This window comes from Artemia sp. Qi Xiang Cuo, chromosome 8 (genome assembly GCF_049724085.1).
Source record: "Artemia sp. Qi Xiang Cuo chromosome 8, ASM4972408v1, whole genome shotgun sequence".
Taxonomy (NCBI): domain Eukaryota; kingdom Metazoa; phylum Arthropoda; class Branchiopoda; order Anostraca; family Artemiidae; genus Artemia; species Artemia sp. Qi Xiang Cuo.
In genome coordinates, this window is record NC_142801.1 from 10,338,516 (window position 1) to 10,365,471 (window position 26,956).

Genomic DNA, 26,956 nt, shown 5'->3' on the forward strand with positions numbered 1-26,956 from the left:
AGGACCCTCTAGATGAGGAGAAAGTAGAGAAGGAATAAGGCTAAAATAAAACATCGGAAGAGACATAGATCATAGCTACGCTCTTGTCCAGCTGGTTTGCTTCTCATTTTCCTCACCTGGACAGTCTGTCGAATACGAGTAAATGTTAGTTGTCCTCCTCTCCCAAAAATTCTTTTTAGGACCCTCTAGATGAGGAGAAAGTAGAGAAGGAATAAGGCTAAAATAAAACATCGGAAGAGACATAGATCATAGCTACGCTCTTGTCCAGCTGGTTCTTATCTCATTATCCCCACCTGGAAAATCTGTCGAATACGAGTAAATGTTAGTTGTCCTCCTCTCCCAAAAATTCTTTTTAGGACTTGCCCTAAGGAGGAGAAAGTAGAGAAGGAATAAGCCCTTATATGCCCTTGGGGCATATAAGGATTTTATAGAAAGTTTTGTCGTAGAAGATCAGTTCAGAATGAATTTTCTTTGACTTTGCGTAATAAATCGCAAGAATATCCGCCTGAATGTAATGTTGAAAACTTCATCCACTTTGTGTAGTATTTCTCATTAAAAATTGAATTCCTTATTTTCTTCTTTTTTTATGGGTATGGCTGTGTAAATTTTTCTTTTTTAAGTTATATATGGTTGTGTAAATTTTTCATCTTTTAGGATCTCTAATAATGATCACCACTCGCTTGATTTTTTCTAAGTTGTATTTGGTCTGTAACTATCATATACGCCTTTTAGTTACGAAATTGTGAGCTCTACTCGCTTGGATTTTTTTAAAGATGTATATGGTTGTGTAATTATTTTGTTTTTAAGATGTATATGGTTGTGTAAATTTCTACTTAACCCAGTCAAAGAACCAGATTCCATTCCTATGGCTGTCCGTGGTACTTTAAGGGGGAGGGGGCGGAAATCAACAGTTACTGTAAGGTATTTGAAACGTTCTTGTAAAGGCACAAGCCTGTAAAGGGAAAAATTGTTTAAGTGTTTAAAGAATCTTGCGTTAGAAATAAGTGCCGTCTGACTTTTCAGATATTGTCTCATTATTGATATAGGTGTGTCATCTGCAATATGATTCCTTAATTTTTCAGTATTGCCCCCCCTCCTTTCGCCACTGGAAGTATTTCTTTGACCGTAAGAATGCTGGTGAAAAAATGTTTCTAAAAAATAAACAAAAAAATCAATCTTTTGATTCCCCCGTCCAAAAATACTTATCCTTCCCCCCCCCCCAAAAAAAAAAAAATAATAATAATAATAACTCAATATTATATGCACTGCGTTTCTCTGCATATAAAGTAAACATTATTTTATTTTTTAGAAGTAATTTTTTTTCCTTTTTTAGACCATTTCTCAGAAGGATGAAAAAGATGTTCGTATCGGCATTCTTTTGATAAAAATCTAAAATTGGAAAATGCCACCTTCATAAAAAAATAAATAATAATCATTCTTTCTCTTTTTCTAACAGCCTATTCGTAGCCCAGATCATTTAGCCCAATCGTCTTATTTTGTTGTATTTGCTGAAAATCAATATATATATCAATATATATATATTTTTTTTTTTTTTTTTATATTTTTTTTTTTGTGTTTTTTTTTGTGTTTGTTTTTTTTTTTTTGTTTTTTTTTTTTTTTTTTTTTTTTTTTTTTTTTGAGTTTGTGTGTGTTTTTGTGTGTGTGTGTGTGTATGAGTGTGTGTGTGTATGTGTTTTTGTATGTGTGTGTGTTTTTTTGTGGTGTATAGGGTTTTATAGTTTGAGTTGTTATTTATTTTTTTTTATTTATAATTATTATTTGTTTTATTTTTTTTTGAGTGTGGGGGTGTGTTTTGTTGTTGGGTTGTTTCTTTTTTTTTGTGTTTTTTTTTTTTTTTTTTTGTTTGTTTTTGTTTGTTTGTGTGTGTGTGTGTGTGTGTGTGTGTGTGTGTGTGTGTGTGTGTGTGTGTGTGTGTGTGTGTGTGTGTGTGTGTGTGTGTGTGTGTGTGTGTGTGTGTTGTGTGTGTGTGTGTGTGTGTGTGTGTGTGTGTGTGTGTGTGTGTGTGTGTGTGTGTGTGTGTGTGTGTGTGTGTGTGTGTGTGTGTGTGTGTGTGTGTGTGTGTGTGATATATATATATATATATATATATATATATATATATATATATATATATATATATATATATATATATATATATATATATATATATATATATATATATATATATATATATATATATATATATATATATATATATATATATATATCCCACCCCCCCCCCCCCCCCCCCCCCCCCCCCCCCCCCCCCCCCCCCCCCCCCCCCCCCCCCCCCCCCCCCCCCCCCCCCCCCCCCCCCCACACCCCCCCCCCCGGGGCTAGTTATATATATATATATATATATATATATATATATATATATATATATATATATATATATATATATATATATATATATATATATATATATGTATATATATATATATATATATATTGGTTGATGACTTTGATCTTGATTTTTATCTTCGAAGCGTCTCCTGTTTCTATTAAAATGGTAGATTGATTTTAGGTGGCAACAATGGTCATTTTTGGCTCAATTTTTTTTTTCATTTTTAGGTCCGTAATTATGATCTCCACTCGCTTGGATTCAATGAGCCTCTTTGAAGAGATAACCCCTGCAGCTGACAGTGTTGTCACTGGACTTGCTGGAATTTTGTCTATAGCTGATATGATCGGAAGGGCAAGGCGTTTATCATTGTTGAATTTCAAACCTGATATATCCAATATTGTCTTCTCTATTTTCAACGGAGAAGCTTTTGACTATATTGGGTCTAGTCGAACTGTTTTTGATATGGAGAAGGGAATATTCCCTCGACCAGAAGAGGAGGGTATCTCCATACCTGCGTCAATAAGGCTACACCATATAAAATATTTTTTTGACTTTGAGCAGCTGGGTAGTGATTTGGTTGATCAGAAGTATTTTGTTCATAGTGATCCAATATCTCAAAGAGATCCTGATGTTAAAGCTGAGGTAATTTCTGAAGTATTCACAGTAAATATGATTTACTAATTTTAGTTTACGCCATTATATGACCATATAAGACAAAAGAAAAATAACAAACAAAGAAAATACAAATGGCCTATCTGATGTTAGAACTTTTCCTGATTCAACTTCTGCCAACCTGGCATGTAATAGCCAGGGGCGTAGCTCCAGCATTTTTATTGGCAGGGGGGTAAGAGGGGTCTCCATCCGAGGAGTCAAGGGATATGGGCTATATAATAATTTTTCTTCAAATTATTGGGGAGGGGGGATCACTGCCCCCCTCCTCGAAACGACGCCACTGCTAATAGCACACCTTGCTGACATAAGACACTCACGCAGAGAACTACAAGTAAGGGGATGGGGCTGTGTAAAATGGGAAGACACATAAAATCAGTGACATTAATATAGGTAAGTTTCCGTGGACCCCCCCCCCCCCCATAAAAAATAATAATAAATAAGTTGTGAATTAACGTCACTCGAACAAGTAGGCACGCAACTCAGTAGCACTGCCATAACAAAGTGGTGTATGCAAAAAATTTAGGGTATAATAATACCCAACTTTATGTTCACGTAGAACTGAAAAGTTTGACTAAATACAATAAAAATGCAAAACAGTGACTTTGTGAAATTATGTGCTGCATTAATGTCTGGGGCAAAGCAAAAAGCATGTTGCCCCGAATATGGCGGAAAGAGGTCATTAGCAAGTGTTTTAAAGGAAACTTAAACCTTATAGGAGGGGATAAACTGTGAAGCTTTAAATAGATTTGAGTGGAGGAGGAGCAAGAGCAGCTGTTTCAGCCTCAGGCGGCTTGATGCACCTGTGAGTTGATAGCAGTACTAGTAGATGAGTAAACCTCTAAAGAATGTGTCAACAGTTTGTCAAATTGTGTCTAGGAAAGATGTTTTCTAACTCAAACTTTAACTCCTTCCCCTCCCGAGTTGTGGCCTTAGGGAAGGTGTTTTCCAGCTCGTAACTTTATTCCTTCCCCTCCCGAGCTGTGGCCTTAAGGAGGGTGATTTCCAGCTCGTAACTCTACTCCTTCCCCTCACGAGTTGTGGCTTTTTATGTGGCCTTTTTTACGAGTTTTTTTCTTAAAAAAGGAAAAAGAAAGATTTCGTAAAAAGATTTTCTTTTTTCGAGGTTTTCCTTTTTCGTAAAAATAAGGTTTTGTTTGTAAAAAGGAAAAGTTCGTAAAGTTTCGAACACAGTAATGGGATTTATGACAAGATCTATTTGCGAGGGGCGAAGGCTGGAGCTATTTCCGACCTTGCCTGAGCATACCTCCTTCACTTTCCTAATCTAAGTCTAGAAAGGTTCTGTGAAAGCAGTTCGGTCGTCGGTCATCCCAAATGAAAACCATTCCCCTCGATAAACCGATTACGAGTTAAACTCACTGTCTATGGTTATCCATTTTACTATATTTATTAACAAGAATCACCGAAGAATTTCTTTTTCGATTTATCTCTGTTTGGAACCCAAAATATACTTTCATTTTTCTGTCATATTTTTCCAAAATGCGCTGTCATTTGTGTTGTCTTATTGATTGATGAGAATCATCGAAGACTTTTGTTTTCAATTTAGCTTTGTTTGAAACCCAAAATGTGCTGTCACTTTACTTGCAGCCCTTCACTTGCGAACAATAATTGCTCGGAATGAGTTTAATGCTAGGATTGTGCTATATCCCAAAGAGTATCATAAGGCTGGTTTTAATGGAGCAGTAGTCCTGGGGGAAAGGAGGGGAGTCTCCGATTGATAATCAGCATGCTCACAAATTCTTAGATACCATTGATAGAAATCACAACCATTTGTGAGACTTGTCCTTAGTGTATTGTGATTTGGATTACTCTATTTCAAAATTAGCTTAAAACACTATAATCAGTATGAGGTCATAACAGTTAAAACACTTATTTATTTTGGAATTTCCTATTGTAATATTAAGCTCAGATTTACGACCAAGAAGCTAAAGCACTTAAATACCAAATTTAGTAGACATCAAATAAAACTTGCGAAACATATTGTCAGTTACTCCATTCAGGACAATTTTTGTGATTTTTGACAAATAACGTATAATAATTTTGGACCCTAAATATCGTTGAATATTCATGACTCAGGAAGTTACAACATGTCTACATAAGCAATGTTTGGGAGGGGTGATTTTGGAGAGGTTGGAGAAGTTAGGTCCTAAAATCAATAGATATTGATTACTTGGTCCTGAATAGTGAACGAACCTATTTTACGTGAATAGTTGAGCGTTTTGCTGCATCTGCTCTGTGCAAACTGTTTGACTTCGAACGAAAGTGCAGCTGTTTGAATCCAGGGAAAGAGTAAAATAAAATTACCAGAGACCTGGTTCCTTTCAGGTTTCCAAATTTTTAATTCAACCTGCTATATATCTATTTGTTTTATTATTCGGCATATTTGTTTAGGTTGAAAAGCTGAAGAATATACTTAATGAATCGGCTGTTATAGGACAAAATATGTTTGACGTCACTGGTGATGTTCCTTTACCGCCATCTTCTTTCCAGTCATTTCTTAAGAGGGATCAGCGCATACCAGGAATCGTAATCACGAACCATAAGGGAAGTTTTAAAAACAGGTTTGTTTGTTTCTCTCTTTTTCTGGAAGCTGTTCATTAAAAAATGTGTCGTGGTCAAATTTTATGACGTAATCTAGTTGTGATGTATGACGTGACTGATTCATAAAGGGAAGACTTGACTTGCCGCTTGAGTGAATCGAGGGCAATTTCCAAACGCTGAAGGTCACTGGATATTTGGATAATATCCACTATTTGCTTCTCCTGAGGTTAGAAGTAGTATTAAAGTCTTTAAACGCCAAAGCACAGGATTAGGTGTAATACCGCTAAATAGACGCAAATGTATATCCAACAGACACTAACATCTAATATCTCAGAGAATCCTCTGTTGGTAGGGAGTTTTTGAAGTAAGATGCAATAATAATGAACTTTCCTATAAACAGACTAATTATGTTCATACATTCTCCCTATAAAATATGAAATTATTAATTCCTTCTAACTTAAATAAATAATTATGGTACTTTTTTTCATCACTTTCTTTAACTTATTTACAAACCTGAACGATTATCCTTTTTACAGTCAATTGCAAGATCCTTAGGAGCTCAAAGAATTATTTTCTTAAACAAAACAGCTGCTGGCACTCTGCAAGAAAGAATATGGGCTTCATCAACAACTTCCGAATTATATCTGGTGTCAGAGTAATCCCTATTTTTTTTTTTTTTTTTTTTTTTTTTTGTGTGTTTGTTTTTGTTGTTTTTTTTGGAGGTAGGCAATTTGCTCCAATTTGTGACTAAGTCCCCAATGCCTCGGCTTGCAAATCTAGTTTACAACAGCATTTTATAAATTTGAGCAATATTAATGAAAATAAATTAATTAAAATACTACAACAAGAAGTGTAATTAAAATATTAATTATATTTGAACTTTAAGACACTGATAACGGAAAACTAGTTCGTTTTCCTCTTTTAACAATCATATCCTGATACTATGCAACATTCCTTCAAAATAATTAGTTGAGGTAGTGATCATGCTTTAGTAGACTCAACGGGGGGTGCACACACCCCTTGGTGCTTGAATAGAGTTCTAGGGTTGGTTTTAGAAAGCATTTCAATATTTAATATGGTGGGTGAATCCAGTGTTATTTCAGCGTAGCCTACTGGATTCACTGGATGAATCCAGTGTAGCCTACTATAAAGGGGAGAGTGTAAGTAGTACTCAAGAAAGAGTGTGGACTCAGAAATGGACGGAGACTCCCGATTCCATGGATTAAGTCTACAATGGTGGAACTTTGTATATTAATAGAAGGTCTGCAGCTGAACTGACCTACCATGACAAAGAAAATTAAGCGGATTGATTTTTTCTTTATCATAAATTGAAAAGTAACTTGATATAAAGCAAAGCATTTGCAAGACAATATTCAGCCTTGGCTTTGACATACACTGGCAGATCCAGGGGGGTGGAGGAGACACCGCCCCCCTCCCCCAAGATTCTTTCTGGTGCCCTCTTTTCCTGTTTTTTTACTCTGTTTTTTTAGAATAAATTTGTGAACTCGGTCAATTATTGGCACCTTTGTCACATTGGGCCCCCAAGATTCTGCTCATTAGTGCCCTTGTCACATTGGGCCTCCCCCAAGATTTCGCTCTAGATTCGCCCCTGTCGACATATATTGAGAACTGAAATAAGTGTTTTTTTTTATTTGCGCTCCATCGTTGAAAATGCTTTAAATTAGGAGATCACCAAAAGTCGCAATAGTTTTTAATATCTGCTAATCGTGTAATTCACGATTATAATATATAAATTATAATATAATATATATTACAACTAAATAAAAATCAATAGTAGAGGGCTGTATTTCATTGATGCAGCCCTTTGAGGGCTGCAATGCCTCTGAAGAATAGATGAATTTCAGGGGTGCTGTAGCAATCTCAAGATGAAATATTTGTAATAACAAGACATCACAGTCAAGGGCGCACCCAGGATTTTTGTTTAGGGAATTTTATTCTGTCTGGGGGGGGGGGGTCCAAAAAACTTTAAATAACGCATCAAAAACTATTTTACGTGCATTTTTTCTACGTCTTTTACAAGCCGAGCCAAAATTCCGAGAGTCATATGCACTACCCATTCCTTTTCCCTGGATACCACTCTTGGTCACAATAAATTCAGGATTGTTTTCTACTAGCTGTCTGGTACTGCTTCCATGCCAAATCCCTTTTATTGCTTCATGATACAATCTTCAAAAATGGCCTTGGTTGTGTAATTTTAGAATGAGACGGTTTTTCCTTTTTTTTCTGGGGGGGGGGTGTCTATCGCAACGACATTAATTACACCTCTCTTCGGCTAATTGATGGAAAAATATATATGTTGTTTCGAAGATTGGCTAATTTGCTAGCTGAAAGATCATGAACATTTTCGGTCGAAGGAAATTTGGGAAATTTTTAAAGGCGGATTTAAATAAAAAGGAAATAAAATTACTAATCGAAACGAGGGTTGATAGTTCAGCACAGGGCTAAAAAGGTAAGTTTATTGGGGTGGAAAGGTCAAAGACTGGTCCTTACTTTTGTCACATGTCTACATAGATTTGAATGAAAGTGCATATCACTTAATGTGTGAATGTGAAGAACTGAAGGATTGGAGAATTCTGGAGGAGTCCCTGGGCCTCCTCCTCTGCGTAGGTCCCCACTGCTAATGTTCATTTATTCGAATAACTGTAATATTAATTTTGATGCTTTTGCAATCAAAAATTCACAAGGGTAAGTATTTGGTTTGCCTCTGTTTCGGATAAATATTGAAAAATTCTATGCTAATCTTTGGCTGAAAACTCTAGATAATTTTTTTTTTTTATTTGGATCAATCGTGACGGTATTCAAATTAGCAGTTTACAATCATTAATTCCATAGACTCGCTTCTTTTCGGCTCTCGCAGTATAATTTGAATCATTTTACTTAAAAAATGAGGAAAAAATCAGTGTTCATAATCTTGGAAAACTTATAATTTACTTATCTTTTAGATATTACAGTAGCGAATATGACACAGCTGACGCGTTGAGATTTTCGAATTCGAAACAGATAATAGTTGACAACATTGCTGCTGTGTCAAACGTCGTTACGAGCACCATCTATAAATTGGCCACCGATCAAAAACTACCTGCAAGTATTGCACCTGATAAAGAATTTGTAAGTAGAATCAAAAATTTGATTTGGGAACTTAATCAGGAAGTAAAAAAAAATGGGGAAAAAAATAGATGGTAACAATAAACTAATAGTTGGAAAAGAAATAAATGGGCTATTTTTCAACACAGTGGAACGTAAATACAAGAAAAGAGAGTATCAAAATGTTAATATCATCAGCTGGTTTTTGCTATAGTGTTAAAACAGTTGAAATGCACCATTGTTGTGCCGGAAATGGTGCCAGAGCCATACTAAAAGGAATTAGAAGGGAGGGAGGACTTTCTCTTTTCGTGTATGAGAGTTTTGGAGATTCAACACATTTTTGTCTATCACTGTGGGAGAGGGGTGAATTGAAACTGTCAGGAAAAATTTTTTTGGAGTAGGGGTTAGGGTTCGTCTTTGAATGGGGAATGCAATTTTCTCCGATTGTTAGAAAAGAGTGTACGCCGCAATTTTTTTTTCTGCCCGTCGTGACCTATTTCGATCGTTCTTTCAAAGTCCCGTTAGGTCGTTTTTCTAGATTCGGCAATAGATTAGGTTAGTTTGTATTTTAAAGGAACTTTTTCAATCTGATTGTTTTTTTTACTGATTTCTGATTAATTTGAACAATATTCCATTTAATTTAGATTAAAATCATTGTGTTTAAGTTTTAACGGTTATTCTACCTCTATTCTTCTATTTTTTTCTGCAAGGAATTTGCTATAATATCTTGAAGACGATTTATTTTGATAATAAGGCCTGGTTCCTTTTTGGTCTAGGGTGGGGTGGGGATTCATCTTCGAGTGGGACCAAAGTCTTTGTTCTATCATTAAATCAAAAAAATGCATTTACGTACACGGGATTTTGCTGCTTAAACTTTCAGATATTGCAGTATAAAGACGTATTTTCGACGTAGCACCTTTAATTAGGTGTTGTTTTCTTAGACCAGGCTGCCGTTCTAGGACGAACAAATAAACTTTCAAATGGGGATAAATCCATTTATTTAGACAGTGAAAAAACAGGTACAAAAGTCCAGATATTTCACATATGCAGCGACCGTTGTCAGTAGAAATACTAAATTAATAAAATTGAAACTAGCATATTTATACGCAACAAAATATTCATTATTTTGTGAAGGACCTGGAAAATTATTTATTTTGTTGTGTATAAATATGCTAGTTTCAATTACTTAAATGAAACACTATATTAACTTAATAATAGTACTTAATGCTCGAAAAAACGGGCATTGAAAAAAAAAACACTTAACACTTGGAAAAAACACTTAAATGAAACATTCATTACATTTACTTTATACTTTTTTTTTTTTTTTTTTTTTTTTTTTTTTTTTTTTTTTTTTTAGTTAGTTAGTTAGTTAGTTAACAGAATTTCCAGATATTTTTCTGTATTTTTTTAGTGGCCATACCTAGAAGGAATTATTTTCTGACTTCAAACTGTCCAAATAGTTTACCCCCCCCCCCCTTATGTGCAAATATTTAGCCCAAATTATATATATCCCATCTATTTTGTCACTTGTCTTTGTTTTGTATCATGCTAAGATGAAAGAAATTAACGAAGAAACCGGTTTGTTCTCGACTTAAGCTTGAGTGAGTGGCGCATAATACACAAGTACTAAAATTCGTTCCCCCTACGGAAATAAAAAAAAAACAAATAAAGTTTTCAAATTTGAAAAGCCTTAATTTCCACGGGAAGGAATTTTCCGGTGGGGGGGGGGGTATAAACGCCGGTCACCGCTCGACTTACGCGGTATCGCACATCCCTGGAGGCTGAGTTTTCAACACTTTAGTTAGGACATAGTTTGTTCTAGCCAAAGCATTGAAGAATGCAGCAACTTTTTTTTATGGCTCCTATTACGTTTCCGATATTTTCGGGAAGAAAGTTATCGTCTTTTCCCTTTAACTTCGCTAACTTGACCAAAGGCTGGGGTTCCCAGCTTTGGAAGAGCAACATATTTCTTCGTGTACCCGGCAGTTCCAGTCACAGACAGGACATAATATTTACAAAAATGCCTTTATTGACGTCGGAATATACAAGCCAGTGAAAAGCTGGCATATGGGAATCTCTCAGAAGTCGCCTTTCTTTTTACGTGCGTAGAACGTGGTAAAAAAGAGTCATTCAGGGGTTTCCCAATTCTTCCCAATAATTCGCGCTTTGTTTTGTTGTCAATTATCTAGATTATATCAAAATATCTTCCAATATCATTTTCGGGAAAAGATTCTGGGGGCGGGAGTACAACGGACGCGATAGTTTCAACGGTTTTCACTGGACACAGGGGGATTTCTTGAGAGCTCACACTGCTTGAAGATACTAACCATGTCCAGATTCTGTTATTCTCGGTTGTGGCATTGTTGTTGTTGTGGCATTTCAAAATCACAAAGCTGCCCAGTGTTGTTTGGTCGCGCCTCCACATTCCAAACAATTTGCAAGCTCTTTCAAACAATCAGCACGGTGATGTCCACTCAAACGCGCATATTCAAGAATCAAGTAACAGCCTTTATTTCTGATTGCAACCGGAAATCAACCACAGGTGACGTGATGGTCCTCGAGGGTAAGTAAGATAATAGACTGGGTTTATACGAAATGATGTTACGTGAAGGGCTTGGCAAAATTATACATTGATACAATATATAAGAGGAATGTTTTTTTTTTATTATCGAGGAATTGAACGAATGCTATAAAAGGATTCGACCAGTGTGGACAGGAAACAGCAGTTCGAGCTAAGGTATTAAGGTTTATAGGGGGCGTCAGCCCCCTCCCCTTATATCTGCTCAGTAAAAACAATTAACTGGTATATAATGAACCACGTAGTAATTAGCAAGTAATTTACCAATAAACTATCAGTAGCAATATTTAAATCACTAAATAACTCCCACTTTTTTACCTTTACTTTTATAACTTCTCTTTCTTTTGATTCTGCCTTTTCTTCTTACTAAATAATTTCTGCTTTTTCTTCTTTCTTAGAAGGGTTAAATTTCGAAAGATAAATTAGTGGTAAGTAAATACTTGCTTAATGACATATATTTATATTTAGATAAGATAGTTTAAAATTATTTTGGCTTGTCTATGTTGGGATGCTCAGCGCACATGAAGAACTTAGTCACAATTAAGACCTTTGTTTGTTCAATGAGTTGTTGTGGCATCTCTTATTTATTTAGTTTTCGAAATCTCTATCGTTTTCTTCATGTTCTAGATCTTCGAAGTTCTAGGTGGATTCCCGATAATTACTATACTTTGCTGTTCCATACGATGACTCGGAATATTGCTCCTCCTTCTCTCCCCGCTCTATTATGGTATGGCTATTGCTGGCGATGACTTCCATGGCAATGCAAATAAATATCTCCTTTTGTGAATGAAATACTGGCAATCCTGAGTCGATCTCCAATGTCACCATACCACTCAATCAGGGGCATAGCTCCAGCATTTTCATTGGGGGGCTCCACATCTGGAGAGTCAAGAGGCATGGGCTATGTGATATTCTTTCTCCAAATTAGTGGAGGGGGTGCAACTGCCTCCCCTCAAACGATGCCACTGCACCCAATCTCGAGCAAAACGAGAAGCTCTCCAAACAGTCATATCTACAACCAATATCTCCCAAACCACCTTCTTAAATTTTACTTCTGTTTACGAAAAATTGTCTTGGATTTAAATAAAGAGGATGTTTAGTTAAAAGGTATGAACATTAAAGTCACGGCCAAAAGGCGTATCTGACAATTTTCAAAACAGGTTTCTATGGTTCTGCAAGCCTCCTGTGGACTCTTGGAACTCCTCTCATAATGGTCAGAAAGACTTCTTACGAAAATTTAGGACTAGAAACGAAATTTGAGGCTTCAGGCACCCCCTCCCCAGCCACAACAAACTAGCGTATACTAACTTTCATTTATGTTTTAGATCGGTGAAGTTCTAGAATGTTTCTTGATTAACAATAACTGTACTTTACTGCGTTATTTGATGAGTCGGAATATAACTGGACCCCCGCGCCCCCTCTATGTAGGTGTAGCTAATGCTGACGAAGACTTCCGTGGGAATGCAAACACAGCCACTCTTTTTGTGAATGAAATATTGGCAATAAAATTGGGAGATCGTCTAAATGGTGTCAATAAAACAGATTGTCATTCTGATCCCAAAGATGATGTAAGTCTCCTTGTTTTTATTTAGAGTTATATTACGTAAGCTAAGTTTTGACAGAGCGGAACAAAAAATTGCTTGTGGAAAAATTATTCACGGGCGAAACAAAAATCGCTTGGTAACTCTTACTGAAGGCCATTTTTTTTTGTATATGGGTCAGGAGAAGGAGGAGGCAGGTGATTAATTTTAGATCGAAAGTAAAAAGTATAATTATCTAACACAAATCACCTATATTTAGTATTACAAATATTTTCGGATAAAAATTTCCTGTTTCTTTTATATAAGAATTAACATTCTATATAAATTATTTCGGCTTTACTTGAAGGATTTGAATTGTATCATGAACATTGGCCAGATGTGAGCCTACAGCATATACTAATATAAACGGGAGGAATAGGGGATTTTCAGCAGGTAGCTTGTGAATTTTTTTCTGTATTTGTTAAGTTTTTATGTTTTCTTTATTTATTTGATACTCATTTCAACACCTCACTCTTAAAGCTAAAGTTTAAATTTTATCCCAATTTATAACGACTCCTGAAACACAAGGGTCCGTTTAACTAGAAGAATAAGAAACTTTTTTTTAAGTACTGAAAAACTTTAGTGTGCAAAGCGAGGTCCTGAGGAGGGGGTAATCCACCTCATATACGTACTAATTTCTTTTCATTTTAAGTTTTAATATTGTTCCTTACTTTCAGCTGAAAAAACTGGTTTTTTTTAATTTAATCATAAAAAAGTGTTGCGGCTACATCAGACAACTCACCCATGGGGTTCAAACCCATTAACCAAGCGCTTGGATATCGTCTTGCTTAGAAAGAAGGAAAATTTTATGCGATTAGATTGTTTTGTTTTTAGATTGGATATTTTTTACTTTGTAATTTGTTTTGTTAGTGATTTCCTTGTTTTATGTAAATTTTTATGGGTATTTTGTTTCTAGTGTATACGGTATTAAGGAGATTAGGGACCCTAAGGTATTTTGTCTCAAGATTAAGTATTTAATTTGTTTTGTTTTCAATTTCTTTTGTTAGTTGGCAACTTGTATTTTTTTTTTCTTTATATACTTTGCCCCTGGGCTTTTGAAATACAATGATCTATTTATCTGTTCAGCAAACTTTCAAGCAGTTCAGCCAGTACTCAGCCAAAGTATTGTAGTTAAGGATTCAGAAAATCTCCAAATATTATGGAACCAAAAATTATTCGAGGAACTGACCTTTAAAATCTGTATGAACTATTTTTTAGTGGATAAAACCAAAAATTATTCGAGGAACTGACCTTTAAAATTTGCATGAACTATTTTTATCAGGTTATTTTTTTTCTTTTTATGCTTAAAATACTGGTAATTAAGTTGGGAGACCGTCTAGATTCTAGAATCTTTAGTCTAGACTGTGTCAATACCAGCAGAAAATACTTCTTTAATTTATACTAAAAGAAATTTGAATATTTGATAATTAAATACAAAATTAATTGAACTTCACATGTAAAAATATCAAAACAAAGACAGGGTCAAGCCCGGGCAACCGTTTCAGTTGTTAGATATCCTTTAATTTGATATTATTTGAGGGTTTTACTTAGCCTATTTTTATGCTATTCTGCCAGTAAGTTGTATTTAATATCGAATAAAACTTTAATGTAAGTTTGTGATTAATGGAGCAAAATTATTCGAGGAACCCTTAAAATTTACGCAAACTGTTTTTTTAAACAAAACTTTTTGGCATGAAGTCCTGGCAATTTAACTGGTATATCACCTGGACTAGAATTTTGAGTCTGGATTATGTCAAAAAAGTCGAATATAATTCGATACATGTTATGACAAATATGACACACTACTCGAGGGACATGTCGTTTTTAGGGAAATTCAAATAATGCTTTGGCATTTTAAATCTAAGGGCTGTGGCTGGTGTTTTAAGTTTTAAGTTGTGGTATTTTAAGTTTAAGGGCTGTGGCATTTTAAGGGCTGGTTGCAGCCCCACTCCTGTTTGTAATAGTTTATTTTCCTTTTAAGTTCGACTTGATTATTCATTGTAATTTATGTTCGTTTCCGGTTTCATTTATTCATTGATAGTAACTTAAATTTGAACAATTCTTTAAATTTATTTCATAGAATTTTTTAACACTTATTTGTTAGTATGGCTCTTATACAAATAAATTAAATTATTGAGTTGCTGTTTTTTTTTTTTGGGGGGGGGTCTTGCTTTTTTATATATGGTCCTTTTGCGAATAGATGAGTCCTACCAATGCGAAGAGTCGTACCAATCTTTGTAGTATCCAAAAGTCAAATATCGATTTATGTCGTACATAGCAATTTCCTTTCAAATGAGCCCTTAAACGGCTCTCTGTGATGGACCAGTGCTACTCATGCAAAAAAGGGATTTTCCTTTGTTGTCCAAGCCAGGGTTCCTGTATTGTGTTTTCGGCCATGGTGATTCCAATGTTGTAGGCGTACTTTTTGTTTCAATCGAACCCAGTTTTTTAGGGGGCTTCGGGCTATTTTTGGGAACTCCCATAAGTTTGTTTTCGAAATAATATTTTACTATTAAGACTAGCTGCTATTATAGTTTCCATTCCTAGATCATAATAGTTGCCATGGCAACATAATAGTGGCCACACCTGGATCAGCTACAAATGGCAATTTTTTCTCACTAGTCAATTTTTTTTTAACGCGTTTATTTCCAGCCACAACCAAGAGGCTGTAAGTTTCCTATGCAGAGTTGTCGGCAATGGCAATTCTAGTGGTATACCTTTTGTTTCGATTCGACGTCATTTTCAAGGGTTTTCAGGCTATTTTTTCCCATAAGTTGGTTTTCAAAATAACATTTTACTATTCAGACTCATAGGAATATTTCTCACTAGCCAGTTTTTTTATTTATTTTTTTTTTATCACATACACAGTTATCGGAATATCCAGATATTTTTTCATTGTTTTCAGTGTCTAATAAAAGGATTTATCCATATTTGAACTGTTATTTGTACCTACACTATTTTGGTTGCTACGACACTTAACAGGGCGTGGAGAATGCTTATTCGCAAATAGACAAACGCCAAAGGTTTACTTTAGCAAAAAAAAATAATTGAGTAATACAAAGTTTAACTGTATTTAGGTTAGTAAGTAAAAGAACCAGAAGAATATAGCGTGCTTCGGTACGCTGAAAACTGCACCAGACACTAGACTTTTTAACGCTTCTTTTAATTTTTGGTTGCTATGGGCTGTGGTTCGTTCTTTACTAGATTGGCGTTACGGCTCCAACCATGATATATGAAGTTCTATGGATGAACTTGGGATTAATTATTATTGATTGTTCCAACTTTTATTTTTAGATTTACCACCATTCATGGGTTGGAGATCTCCCAGGCTTAATGGGTGAATGCTATCGCTCTACTGTCAAGCTTACCGTAGCAGTTAGTCCTGCATTTATTATTGATGGTAAGCTATTAGTAATTAGTACCGATACTTTTTTTTTCATTTGGTTCAATAGGCACGAATATAAACCGAATTTACTGTCAAGCTTACCGTTGCTGTTAGTCCTGCATTTATTATTGATGGTAAGCTAATTAGTACCGGTGCTGGTTTTTTTTTTTTTTTTTTTTTTTTTTTTTTTTTTTTTTTTTTTTTTTTTTTTTTTTTGCATTTGGTTCAATAGGCCCGAATGTAAACCAAATTTAAATTTGGTTTTTCTAAAATGTTGGGAATTTTAATAACATTAATTTTTATGTAATATAATTTTAATTTAATATTAATCACTTTGCTTTCATAGCATAAGCGCCTTCACTCAAAATTTCAAAAATACAAGTTTAATCATTATGTACGAAAGTCGGGGCCAGTAGCTTCAAGATTTTGTTAATTTCCGAAGCTAGAAGCTATTCTTTCCCCCCTCCCCTCTAAAAACTCAATCGGAAATCACTTCCCAAAAGCCAAAAGTTATATTATAATTTCAATTGATTGCAAAACGGACAAATATAAGGGGATTTTTATACCATGTTTAGTTTATAATATTAACATTTAACTCCAATTTAAATTGTTATAACCCACGTCAACTCCATAATTTATTATATTTGACACACAAAAAAGCTGCAGAGCCTTGGCGGGAAAAGAATAAACAAAAAAAAAAAAAAATTAAGCAGCGTACAAGAATAATTAAAAGAATCAGTTGAACAATTAAACAAAACGACTAAAACAAGAAAAACAAAGAGAAAAGAATAATAGAAACAAAGAAAAAGAAAAGAAAAAAAACAACTTACAAAAAGAATAATATAAGCACAATTACTATGCAACATCCTCTCGGTGGGCCAGATTCCCAATAATAACAAATCACCCTTTCCCCTACAATTTTTCCGTCCACAACTCTACTCTCTTATTTTTAGTTTGATTTTTATCTTCTACCGATTGTTATGCATTTTTGATTTACACCGACCTATTGTACAATTTTAGTGTATTTGATCAACAAATTTTCCGTTAAATTTGTGTAGTTTTTAGGTTTTAGTTTTTGTTATGTTTCTTAAGTTGTACGTTAAGTTTGCTGCGTAGTTTGGTTTTTTGGATTGATATAATTTTTTTTTACTGATCTTTTTTAACGTGTTCATTAGTTTTGAGGTGGTAGCCTCGATATTATTTCTATGGGAAGTCATTTTCGACGCAACACCTAATTTGTCTCAAATAATAATACATTCTTTGTAGCTTGTTAATGTTACCGTGAATGTCCGAAATCTGTTTAATGTCGACATTCACCGGTGAATGTCTGAAATTCCTTTTCTCTGCTTTGATTCAATAAGCTTTGCGAGTCAGCTTTTTCAGTCTTATGCAATCTATGATGGTAAAGTTAAAGTTAGGTTAGATTATGTTAGTTTAGGTTTGTTTGGATTAGGTTAAATTTGGTTATAAATATCAGAAATGGGTTAAAAATATTGGTAACCAAACCTGATCTAACCTATCATCATCAAACCTTGCATAAAACTGAAACAGTTGACTGGCAACGCTGACTAAATCCAAGGAGAAACAAAAAGTATTTCGGACATTCACGGTAACATATATACGCTACAAAGATGTATTCGATCAAGATGTATTGGATAAAATAAAACTGTGCGATTGAAAAAAAATGTGATACTACTGCCCTGCTAAGGAAGAACACCAAAATGGCAATATCCTATATTTGAGCCAGGGTTGCCACCTGTAGCACGAAAGTGCTATTTTAGCACTATTGCACTGTTGCACATATTCAGGGTTGCTAAAATAGTGCTAACATAGCAGAAAGTGTTCTAATTAGCACTATTTCAGCACTATTACAGTCAATGTGTTGACTATTGAACCAAAAATCGCTGTGTAACACGCAAATTTGGGCAATTGTATTACTCTCGGAACTGACTATAGTGGCAACCCTGGTTTTGACTAAAGTTGGATCAGTTCTGTTCCACATTAAAGCACGTTATCTTGAGGCTCAAGTTCAGAGTATTTCCTGTTTGTATAAAACACCTGAAAAATAAAACGTTGGATGTTGAATATTTGCCTTATGTTCATTGGTCTTGAAGTATGAGCGCCGACATGATTTCTAGGGGTTACCCTTCTAAATTATATCTAATAATAGTAAAATCTTTTTAGCAGTTGAAAAAAAAAACGTTGGAATTGAAGTTTAATTTTTACACAATGAATTATAGTAAACCTATCCTGCTAAAGAAGAACGCCTTAAGGACGAAACCTCATGTTTGAGGTAAATTATGTTTGGAAGCTCAGTATTAAAGCAGATCAACTTGAGAATTAAGTTCAGAGTATGTTCCGTTCTTTTTTTTGCAGTTTTTTTTTTTTGCATATGTTTAATGGTCTTGAGGTTTGAGCAACGAATCGATTTATCGTGATCCCACTCCGATGCACCTCTATCTAATCATAGCAAATCCTTTAGCCTGTTGGAACACGCTAAAAAGAAAACATAAAACTTGATAATTGAAACAATTTTTCAACAAATTGAATTACAACAAGACGGTCCTGCCTAGGAAGGACACCATAAGGGCAATATCCTATGTCTAGGCTAAAATTATTTGGGGGTTCAATAGATCAAGTCAAGACAGGGGTAATTTTTTAGATACTGTTTTTTGAACAGGTTTCGAAGTTAAATGACAAAAATTTGCTTTTATTAGATGACTAAATATTAAACGACTGCTTAATATCATATTTTATGTTTTAAGTTGACTTTAAATTTAGGCTTTTAGATTTGATTTTCATTTTAGAGAATCATTATCAAATTTAATATTCAAAATAAAATGAATTCAAAATATTAAATAACTAAAATAAATCCATAAAATTAAACTTTTCGAAGCTCAGATTCTGAAAACCAAAATTAACTTTGGTTATGATTTTGTAAAACGAGTAAACCATTTTAAGAACGGTATAAAATGGCAAATTGATAGCTTTTCAGTAAAAGCTGAGAACAATTAAACAAAATAAGGCCAAAGGGGGTTTGATTCGTTTTTGCTATTGAAAAGGGTAATATATTTTTATGACACTTGAGCAACTGCTGAAATATTATAGTAAATGCACGAGCTACAACTTGGTTGTAGGGTGCACTAGAAACTGTATAGTTCAAATCGCATGTGTTTGGTTGTTTAAATTTAATTCGGTCAATCATCTCGCCTCTGATTCCACTCTCTAATTCTTATTTTTTTAAATAGTTTAAAATATTCACTTTTTTATATTTGTTCGTTTCTGTTGATTATTTTTCTGTTTTGTTTTCTCGATGTTTTCGCAATTTCTCCTTGTAAGTTTAGTTTTTGGTAGACACTAATTTTTATATTTTGAACAAGCCATTTGATACCTCAAAATCATTTTGCGAGCCTCAGCGTCGGCAGACAAAGGGCCTATTACCGAATTTTCCTAGCATCAAAGGGAACTCCGAAAGCTGCCATATTACCAAATTTTTACCAAATTTTGGTAAAAATCAATAGGGCATCTTGAATGTGTCAACAGTTTGAAAAGGTGACAAGAGACTAGTTAGAACTAAAGAAAAATATAATCTTTTAATGATTTTTAAGCAAAGTGCTGTCTATTCAATGTATCTACATCATCAATCATCATCAATAATACGTCTCCTGTGTCGGCAAGGTTTTCAATCAAAGTAGGTAGCATCACGAGGAACTTCTTCAAAATTAAGGATTTTCTTCAAAATTAACAAAAATTTCCTTTTATATGCAAGGTCAGTCTGGACCAAAAGATAAAAGGAAAGCCCCATGTGTATGAATTTTCTAACCCCTTCATATATAAAAAGATGCGCGATTTCGGAAGGAATACAATTGATTCTGTCACGAAAGAAGAAAATACAGCCCAGGACTAAGTCAGGGCTCTAAAAGTCATTGTGGTGCTTACAAGTACCACATATTATCACAATCTGCGAGCCATTTCTTAACGGATCGAGGGCAGGGATGTAAATTGCTATGGGATAGGGGGGACAACTAATCCTTGCAGATCCAATTTTGCCCCCCCCCCCCCCCCCGACCTCAGTTTGCAGTCTCCTGTATCGGCAAGGTTTTCAATCAAAGCAGGTAGCATCACGAGGAACTCCCGAAGCTGTCAAATTCCTCAAATGATATTTCCTTTGAGCTGGTTTTTAAGGTTTTCCTAGCAGTTATGCTAGGACAAAATGCCGGAGACACAGATATTCTAAAAATTTTCTAAAATTTTGGGAAAGTCGGTAAGAGTTTTTTGTCGTTTGTTCAGATCTCTTATCCAAGCTCTGCGTGATATGGCAACACCGCCCAATCAATTCCAAATTGTTTGGCCGCATAAATTAAAAAAGTTTTATAATTGACGAGATAGGGTGATTCTTTGAGGTACCACACCGCCTTTAGATTAATTGTTCTTCTATTGCCCCTTTTTCGAGCATTTTTGATGCTTCATAAATGTCGCAAATGAACTTCGTTCGCTTTACATTGAACCTTCACATTTATATTTTACATTTTTTATGATGATAGATTACACTGACTAGTCAAAACACCGTATCTGCCGCCGTTAAGAACCCAATAAAAATATGTGCACACTCATAGTGGTAACGTTCTAAGAAAAACGTTCTAAGATGGACTTTTTTCCTAAAATGATTAAATTTAGCAAAGAACAAAGCTGTATCAAATATGTTCATGAGTTACGTAATCCTAATTTAAATTTGAGTCTTTTGGAGCTCATTGTCTTAGGATTTAACGTTAAAGTATTCTATCGACCACATGAGGAAATTTCTGGAAAAGATAGGTTTTTGCATTAAATGATATTAATGTCAAAAATGACATTTTTGCATTTGATGTGTGTTACTTAAGTTACTTTGAAGTGCATGCTTATGAAATGATGAAATGACAAGAAAAGTTAAAGAATATTTTCACGAAATATGTAATGGGATTAATTTATTTTTCTTTGGGCCGTATTTAGTATTTTTTCTTTTTATTACGTTTTCAATTCGTTTGAAGCAATTACGTGTAATTCAATGGCAGTGCATATGGCACTGGAGAGGGATAAAGAGCTTTAGTAAGGTCTCAATATCTACTCTTAAGTACTATCCCTCTGTCAGGTCTAGGGAAATTTTACGATGCAATATTCATGTATAAGTATTATTCCAAGTTCGTTCCTAAGTGAATCCTAAATTTGTTTATTTCTGGTGATGAAGTATACAATTATTCTACGCAATATGCTAATGATGTCGATATGCTAAAGGGTGATGTCTACCCATATAAGTTTTTAAACTTTGGGTTTGTTATTAATGTGTTTATTTGTTTTAATAAAACCCTTTTTCTTCAAAAATATAAGGACACCTCATGTTGCTAGTACTAGAACTTTATTTTTAATATTTTACATTAGGCCAAATGTAGGAATTAATTTGCCTGAATCTTTGAAAAAGTCTGCAAATTTGTGTGATTCCCTTAGAGATCTTAAAGCAATTTGTCTCCGGTTGTAAGATTTTTGAAGTGGGGTTAAATTGAAATTGAAGAAAAAAATAGCTTTTTGTTTGTTTTGTGGAAGCAGGGTTTCTGGGTGTGTTGGAAAAATGGAATGAATTGTTAGTACGGAAATCCCGTATTTAATCTTATGTGTTAAACCTCCTTTTCTGACTCCCCCAAATAGCTGGAATGATCCTTTGATTCCAGAACACTGGCTTCTGACGAACTTGGAAAATTTCTTTTTAGGTGAATGAACTTTCTGGAAAATAACTTGCAGCTCAAATAGTGTCTCAAGCTCCCATTCCCAATCCTTCCTGAAGCTTGAATGATTCTTGGAAAATTGATCCTTTTTTCTTTTTTTTACCATCAAGTTTTGCTTAGTAATTTGGCTCAATTCCTGCAAAAGGCTCTGCCAAGGTGTAGAGCCAAAGACATGTGAAGCAGCGTCTAGAATTTGGAGTCTGTCTTGTATCGAGTTCAAAAGATCAGCGCTACCGTACTTTTAACCAACCAGTCTGGTTCAAAATTCCAGCCAATCAGATTCAAGGTTCAAAGAGTTTGAGACTTGGTCCAATCAAAGACCAGCGCCTTAACAGCGCTCCAATGAAACAGTTTTTTTTTTAATTAAAGGCAGGCACAAGACCTGTCTTGACAGGATTTTTGGTTCCCGTGAATAGGGGAAACGATTGAAGTTGGAACATCAAAACAATTTCCTGGATCCTAACTTGGGTTGTGGACCCATTTCATGTTGAACACCAGCTAAAAAAAACGTACTTTCTATTTTTTATATGCATAATTTTATTGGTTAGCAGGGTAGTTTGTATAGTTGATAACTAAGTTTTAATGTTTCTTTTGTTTAAGGCTATGATTGGACATCTGGTGAATATTCCACGTGGACTGAATCTAGATGGCAGCCGTTTACCGTCCGTTATTTCTTGAAGGAGTCTTCGTCTTACGAAAACGGAATATTTGTAGTTGGTGTTATTGTATTCTTTGTTTCAACTGTTTTGATCTTCTTGAGTAGCAGGCGAGCTGACGTACTTTTTATGGGAAGGTGAGTCGCCTTTTCTTTCCTTTTTTTCGAATGCTTACATAATAGTGTCACAATCTCATAATTGTCACAATCTCATAATAAAGAATGTGTCACAATCTCATAATTGAAAAAAGAAAAATAATGACAAGGGGAAAAAATATGTAAATACATTTTGACAAGGGTATTTACAGAAAAGTCAGATAAATCTGGGGTTCGGAAATGTGAATAAATGTGTTTTCAAGCAGTTCGTGGTAACGAACTGTAAGTAAGGAGCGTCCCGGCTGAATAGTAACCAAAACTCTAAAAAATGGAATTTTGATATCAACAGATGTATCAAATGAATCAGATTTTTATGTTGATTTCAAATATATAAGCGCCTGAGAAAATCTGCCTTATTTTCGAAAAAAGGGGGAAACACCCCTTAAAAGTCATAGAACTTTAATTTAATTTGAAAATCACACCATCAGATTCAGCCTATCAGAGAACCCAGCTATAGAAGTTTCAAGCTCTTATCTGCAAAAATGTGGAATTTTGTAGTCTTTGTCAGAAGAAAGATCACAGATGCGTGTTTATTTATTTATTTGTTTGTTTGTTGTTGTTTTTTTTTCAGGGGTGAACGTATCGATCCAGTGGTCCTAGAATATTGCGGGAGAGCTCATTCGAACGGAAATTAAAAGTTATAGTGCCCTTTTTAAGTGACCAAAAAATGGAGGGCAACTAGGCCCCCTCCAGCGCTTATTTTTTTCCCTCACCCGATCAAAATTTGGAGATAGCCATTTTGTTTAGCATGGTCGAAAAACAGAATAATTATGTCTTTGAGGATGACCTAATCCCCCACAGTCCCCGGGGGAAGGTCTGCAAGTTCTGAACTTTGCCCAATGTTTACTTATAGTATCGGTTATTGGGAAGTATACAGAAATTTTCAGGGATAATTTTTTCTGGTAGTTTGGGGGGGGGGGTCGGGGGTTATGTGGGAGGAGTCTTTTCATGGAGGAAGTTTTTATGGAGGAAGGGACATTGCTATGAAGGGGGCGCCGGATTTTTCAGCATTATTTATAAAAACGATAAGAAATGTGATAAAAAAATAAAATTTTTTCAACCGAAAGCACGTAGCAACATCAAATCTTAAAACTAACTGAAATTGTTACGTATATGATTGGGTTTGCCCCCTGGTCATTACCTCGCTCTTTACGCTAAAGTTTTTTTTACGTTCATCAGAGCTATTTATTCTAATTAACGGCCTTTGTGATTAAGAGTCATGCATACTCCTGCCATTTACCCGTGTCCCAGCCATTTAGACATTTGCCTCTCAATTACTTGGTCTATCTGTCTTGGCTTTTCTCTGTCTACAATTAGCCATGTGTTGATGCAACCTATGCAACCTACTGCAAAATACTTGATAACTTCAATTCAAAATCAACGGACTCGGTCCTCGACAAAGTCTGTTGATTTTGAATTGAAGTTATCAAGTATTTTGCAGTAGGTTGCTTCAAGACATGGCTAATTGTAGACAGAGAAAAGCCAAGACAGATATTTCAAGTAATTGAGAGGCAAATGTTTAAAGATTCTTAAAGAATTGGAACGATATTTGAACTTTAGCGTAAAGAGCGAGGTATTGACTAGCGACCAAACCCTCTGATATACGTAATAAAAATATACGAATATAGAAGTTCGTTACGTAAGTTAATTCGTAAGTTACGTCAGATCAAAATTTCGAGAAAGCCATTTAGCCAAAAAAAGTAAAATAAATATGCAAATTTCGTTTTAATTATTCATGTACGGTGATCCAAAATCAAAGCTGCATTAATTCAAAAACGTTCAGAAATTAAATATAAAAAAAACATGTTTTTTTTTAACTAAAAGTAAGGAGCGACATTAAAACTTAAAACGAACAGAAATTATTCCGTATATGAAAGGAGCTGTCCCCTCCTCAACGCCTCGCTCTTTACGGTAAAGTTTGACTCAGTCTCACAACTTTATTTTTTAAAACAATAAAAAACTTTAGCGTAAAGAGCAAGGCGTTGAGGAGGAGACAGCTCCTTTCACATGCGGAATAATTTCTGTTCGTTTTAAGTTTTAATGTCACTCTTTACTTTCAGTTAAAAAAAGACTTGTTTTTTTAATCGCATTAAAGCTTGATATTCGATATATCAATTGAAATATTATTCTGTTTTGGTTGTTTGTTTTTTTTTTTTGTTTTTTTTACGAATTTGATTGGGCTCAGTAAAATTATATCTTTTTTCTTAGCAAAAAAAAAACTTTGCTATGGTGGTTCGAAAGACAGATTGACGGTTCAGATCAGGGAAGTACACAGGTCCGTGCCTCCACCCAAAATACCGTTTTTTTTGTTTTTTTTTTTTGTTTTTTTGCATTTGTGATTGAAATTATCTAATTGAATAAAATTCTTTTCTCCATTATTTCCTCTCTCCCCCTAAGAAAAAACTGTTAAATCCCCTCCCCCCCCCCAAAAAAAAAATAAATTTTATATTCAGTATTTCCATGTAGCAGGACTTTTTTTTACTTTTTTCTGAAATTAAAGATTTAAGAAAAATTAAAAATTAAATTTAAAAAAAAATTACATTTTGTTGATCAGTCTAGCTATGGAAGAGAACGGTGGAGAAAGTGGATAAGTAATGAAAAGCAATAAACATTGCTGTTAAAATTTGCTGGCATACAATGGAGTAACCTCTGGTAAATTGGAAAGTTTAAAAATAATTAATCTAACAGATATTTGAAGTTGACATACAAGTTAGCAAAAATTCGATTTCTCAGCCGTTTTTACTGAAATGGAGACACCGTTGAGAATTTGACTGGCCTGTGGTAAATCTAAAGTTCGCATATTAAACTGCATACATGTTACAGGAAAGACGAAAAACAATAGCGCTGCCTAAGTAAAGAACGATGTTGGCACAATGTATTATTTATTTTATTTTTTTGGTTTCTTGGTCTTAGACCAGGGCACTTCCTATCCAAGGAGTTGTCGTAGAAACTTCGAAAAGGGCTCATTCGATTGGAAGTTGGAGTGGCTTGTGCCCTTAATAATAGTCGAAAGTGATTGGAAGGCAACTAACACCCCTTCCACGCCCATCATTTCCCCAAACACATCCAATCAAAATTTTGAGATTGCCATTTTGTTCAGCGTAGTGTATTTCCAGATAGAAATTATGTTTCTGGCTATCTAAAAATTTTGATTGGATGTGTTTGAGGAAGGTGGGCGTAAGAGTTGCCCTTCAATCACTTTTGACTATTAAAATGGCATTAGCCCTTTGAATTTCCAATCGAATGAGCCCTTTTTCAAGTTTTTAGGACAAAGCTTTCAATAAAAACCTTATGAGCCCCCAGGTTATAACTTATAAGCCTTACCCTGAAGACTGTGGGGAGAGTGCCCTGCTCAAAGATATAATTTCCAGAACTATCAACTGCGTTGAACGAAATGGCTATCTCAAAATTTTGTTTGGGTATGTTTGGGGAACTGTGGGCGTAGAAGGGCTGTTAGTTGCCTTCCAATCACTACGACTATTATAAAAGGACACTAGCAATTTCAATTTCAAATGAAATGAGCCCTTTTTGAAGTTTTTATAACAACACTTTCTATGAAAACCTTAAAAGCCCCCAGGGCATAACTTACAACTCTTGCCCTGAGGTCCGTGGGGGGGGGGGGGGGTTGTCATCCTCAAAGACCTAATTTCCAGAACTTTCAACTGCGTTGAACAAAATGGCTATCTCAAAATTTTGATTGGATGTGTTTGGGGAAAAGGTGGGCGTCAGAGTTAGTTGCCCTCCAATCACTTTTGACTATTAAATAGGGCACTAGCCCTTTGAATTTTCAATCGAATACGCCCTTTTTCAAGTTTCTACGACAAAGCTTTCTATAAAAACCTTACATGCCCGCAGGGCATAACTTACAACCCTTGCCCTGAGGGTTTTGGGGGGAGTGTCCTCCTCAAAAACACAATTTCTACCCGGAAATCAACTACGGTGAACAAAATGGCTGTCTCAAAATTTTGATTGGATGTGTTTGGGGGAATGGTGGGCGTGGAAGGGGTGTTAGTTGCCTTCCAATCACTAGCCATTCCAATTTCCAGTCGAATGAGCCCTTTTCGAAGTTTCTACGACAACTCCATCGATACGAAGTGCCCTACTCTAAAGGAAAAAAATAATAAATAATACATTGTGTCAACATCGTTCTTTACTTAGGCAGC

At 34.9% G+C, this 26,956-nt stretch overlaps 1 protein-coding gene across 1 annotated transcript in view; it reads left to right on the forward strand.

Annotated features, from left to right (window-relative positions):
* The window catches only part of Nct (Nicastrin), a 101,121-nt gene that overhangs the window by 65,809 nt on the left and 8,356 nt on the right, over positions 1 to 26,956 (forward strand). Inside the window, exons 8-13 of the mRNA XM_089093205.1 lie at positions 2,575 to 2,989; positions 5,429 to 5,598; positions 8,542 to 8,707; positions 12,587 to 12,829; positions 16,136 to 16,241; positions 22,583 to 22,775. Coding sequence (XP_088949331.1) covers positions 2,575 to 2,989; positions 5,429 to 5,598; positions 8,542 to 8,707; positions 12,587 to 12,829; positions 16,136 to 16,241; positions 22,583 to 22,775 — 1,293 coding nt within the window. The remainder of the gene's footprint in view (positions 1 to 2,574; positions 2,990 to 5,428; positions 5,599 to 8,541; positions 8,708 to 12,586; positions 12,830 to 16,135; positions 16,242 to 22,582; positions 22,776 to 26,956) is intronic.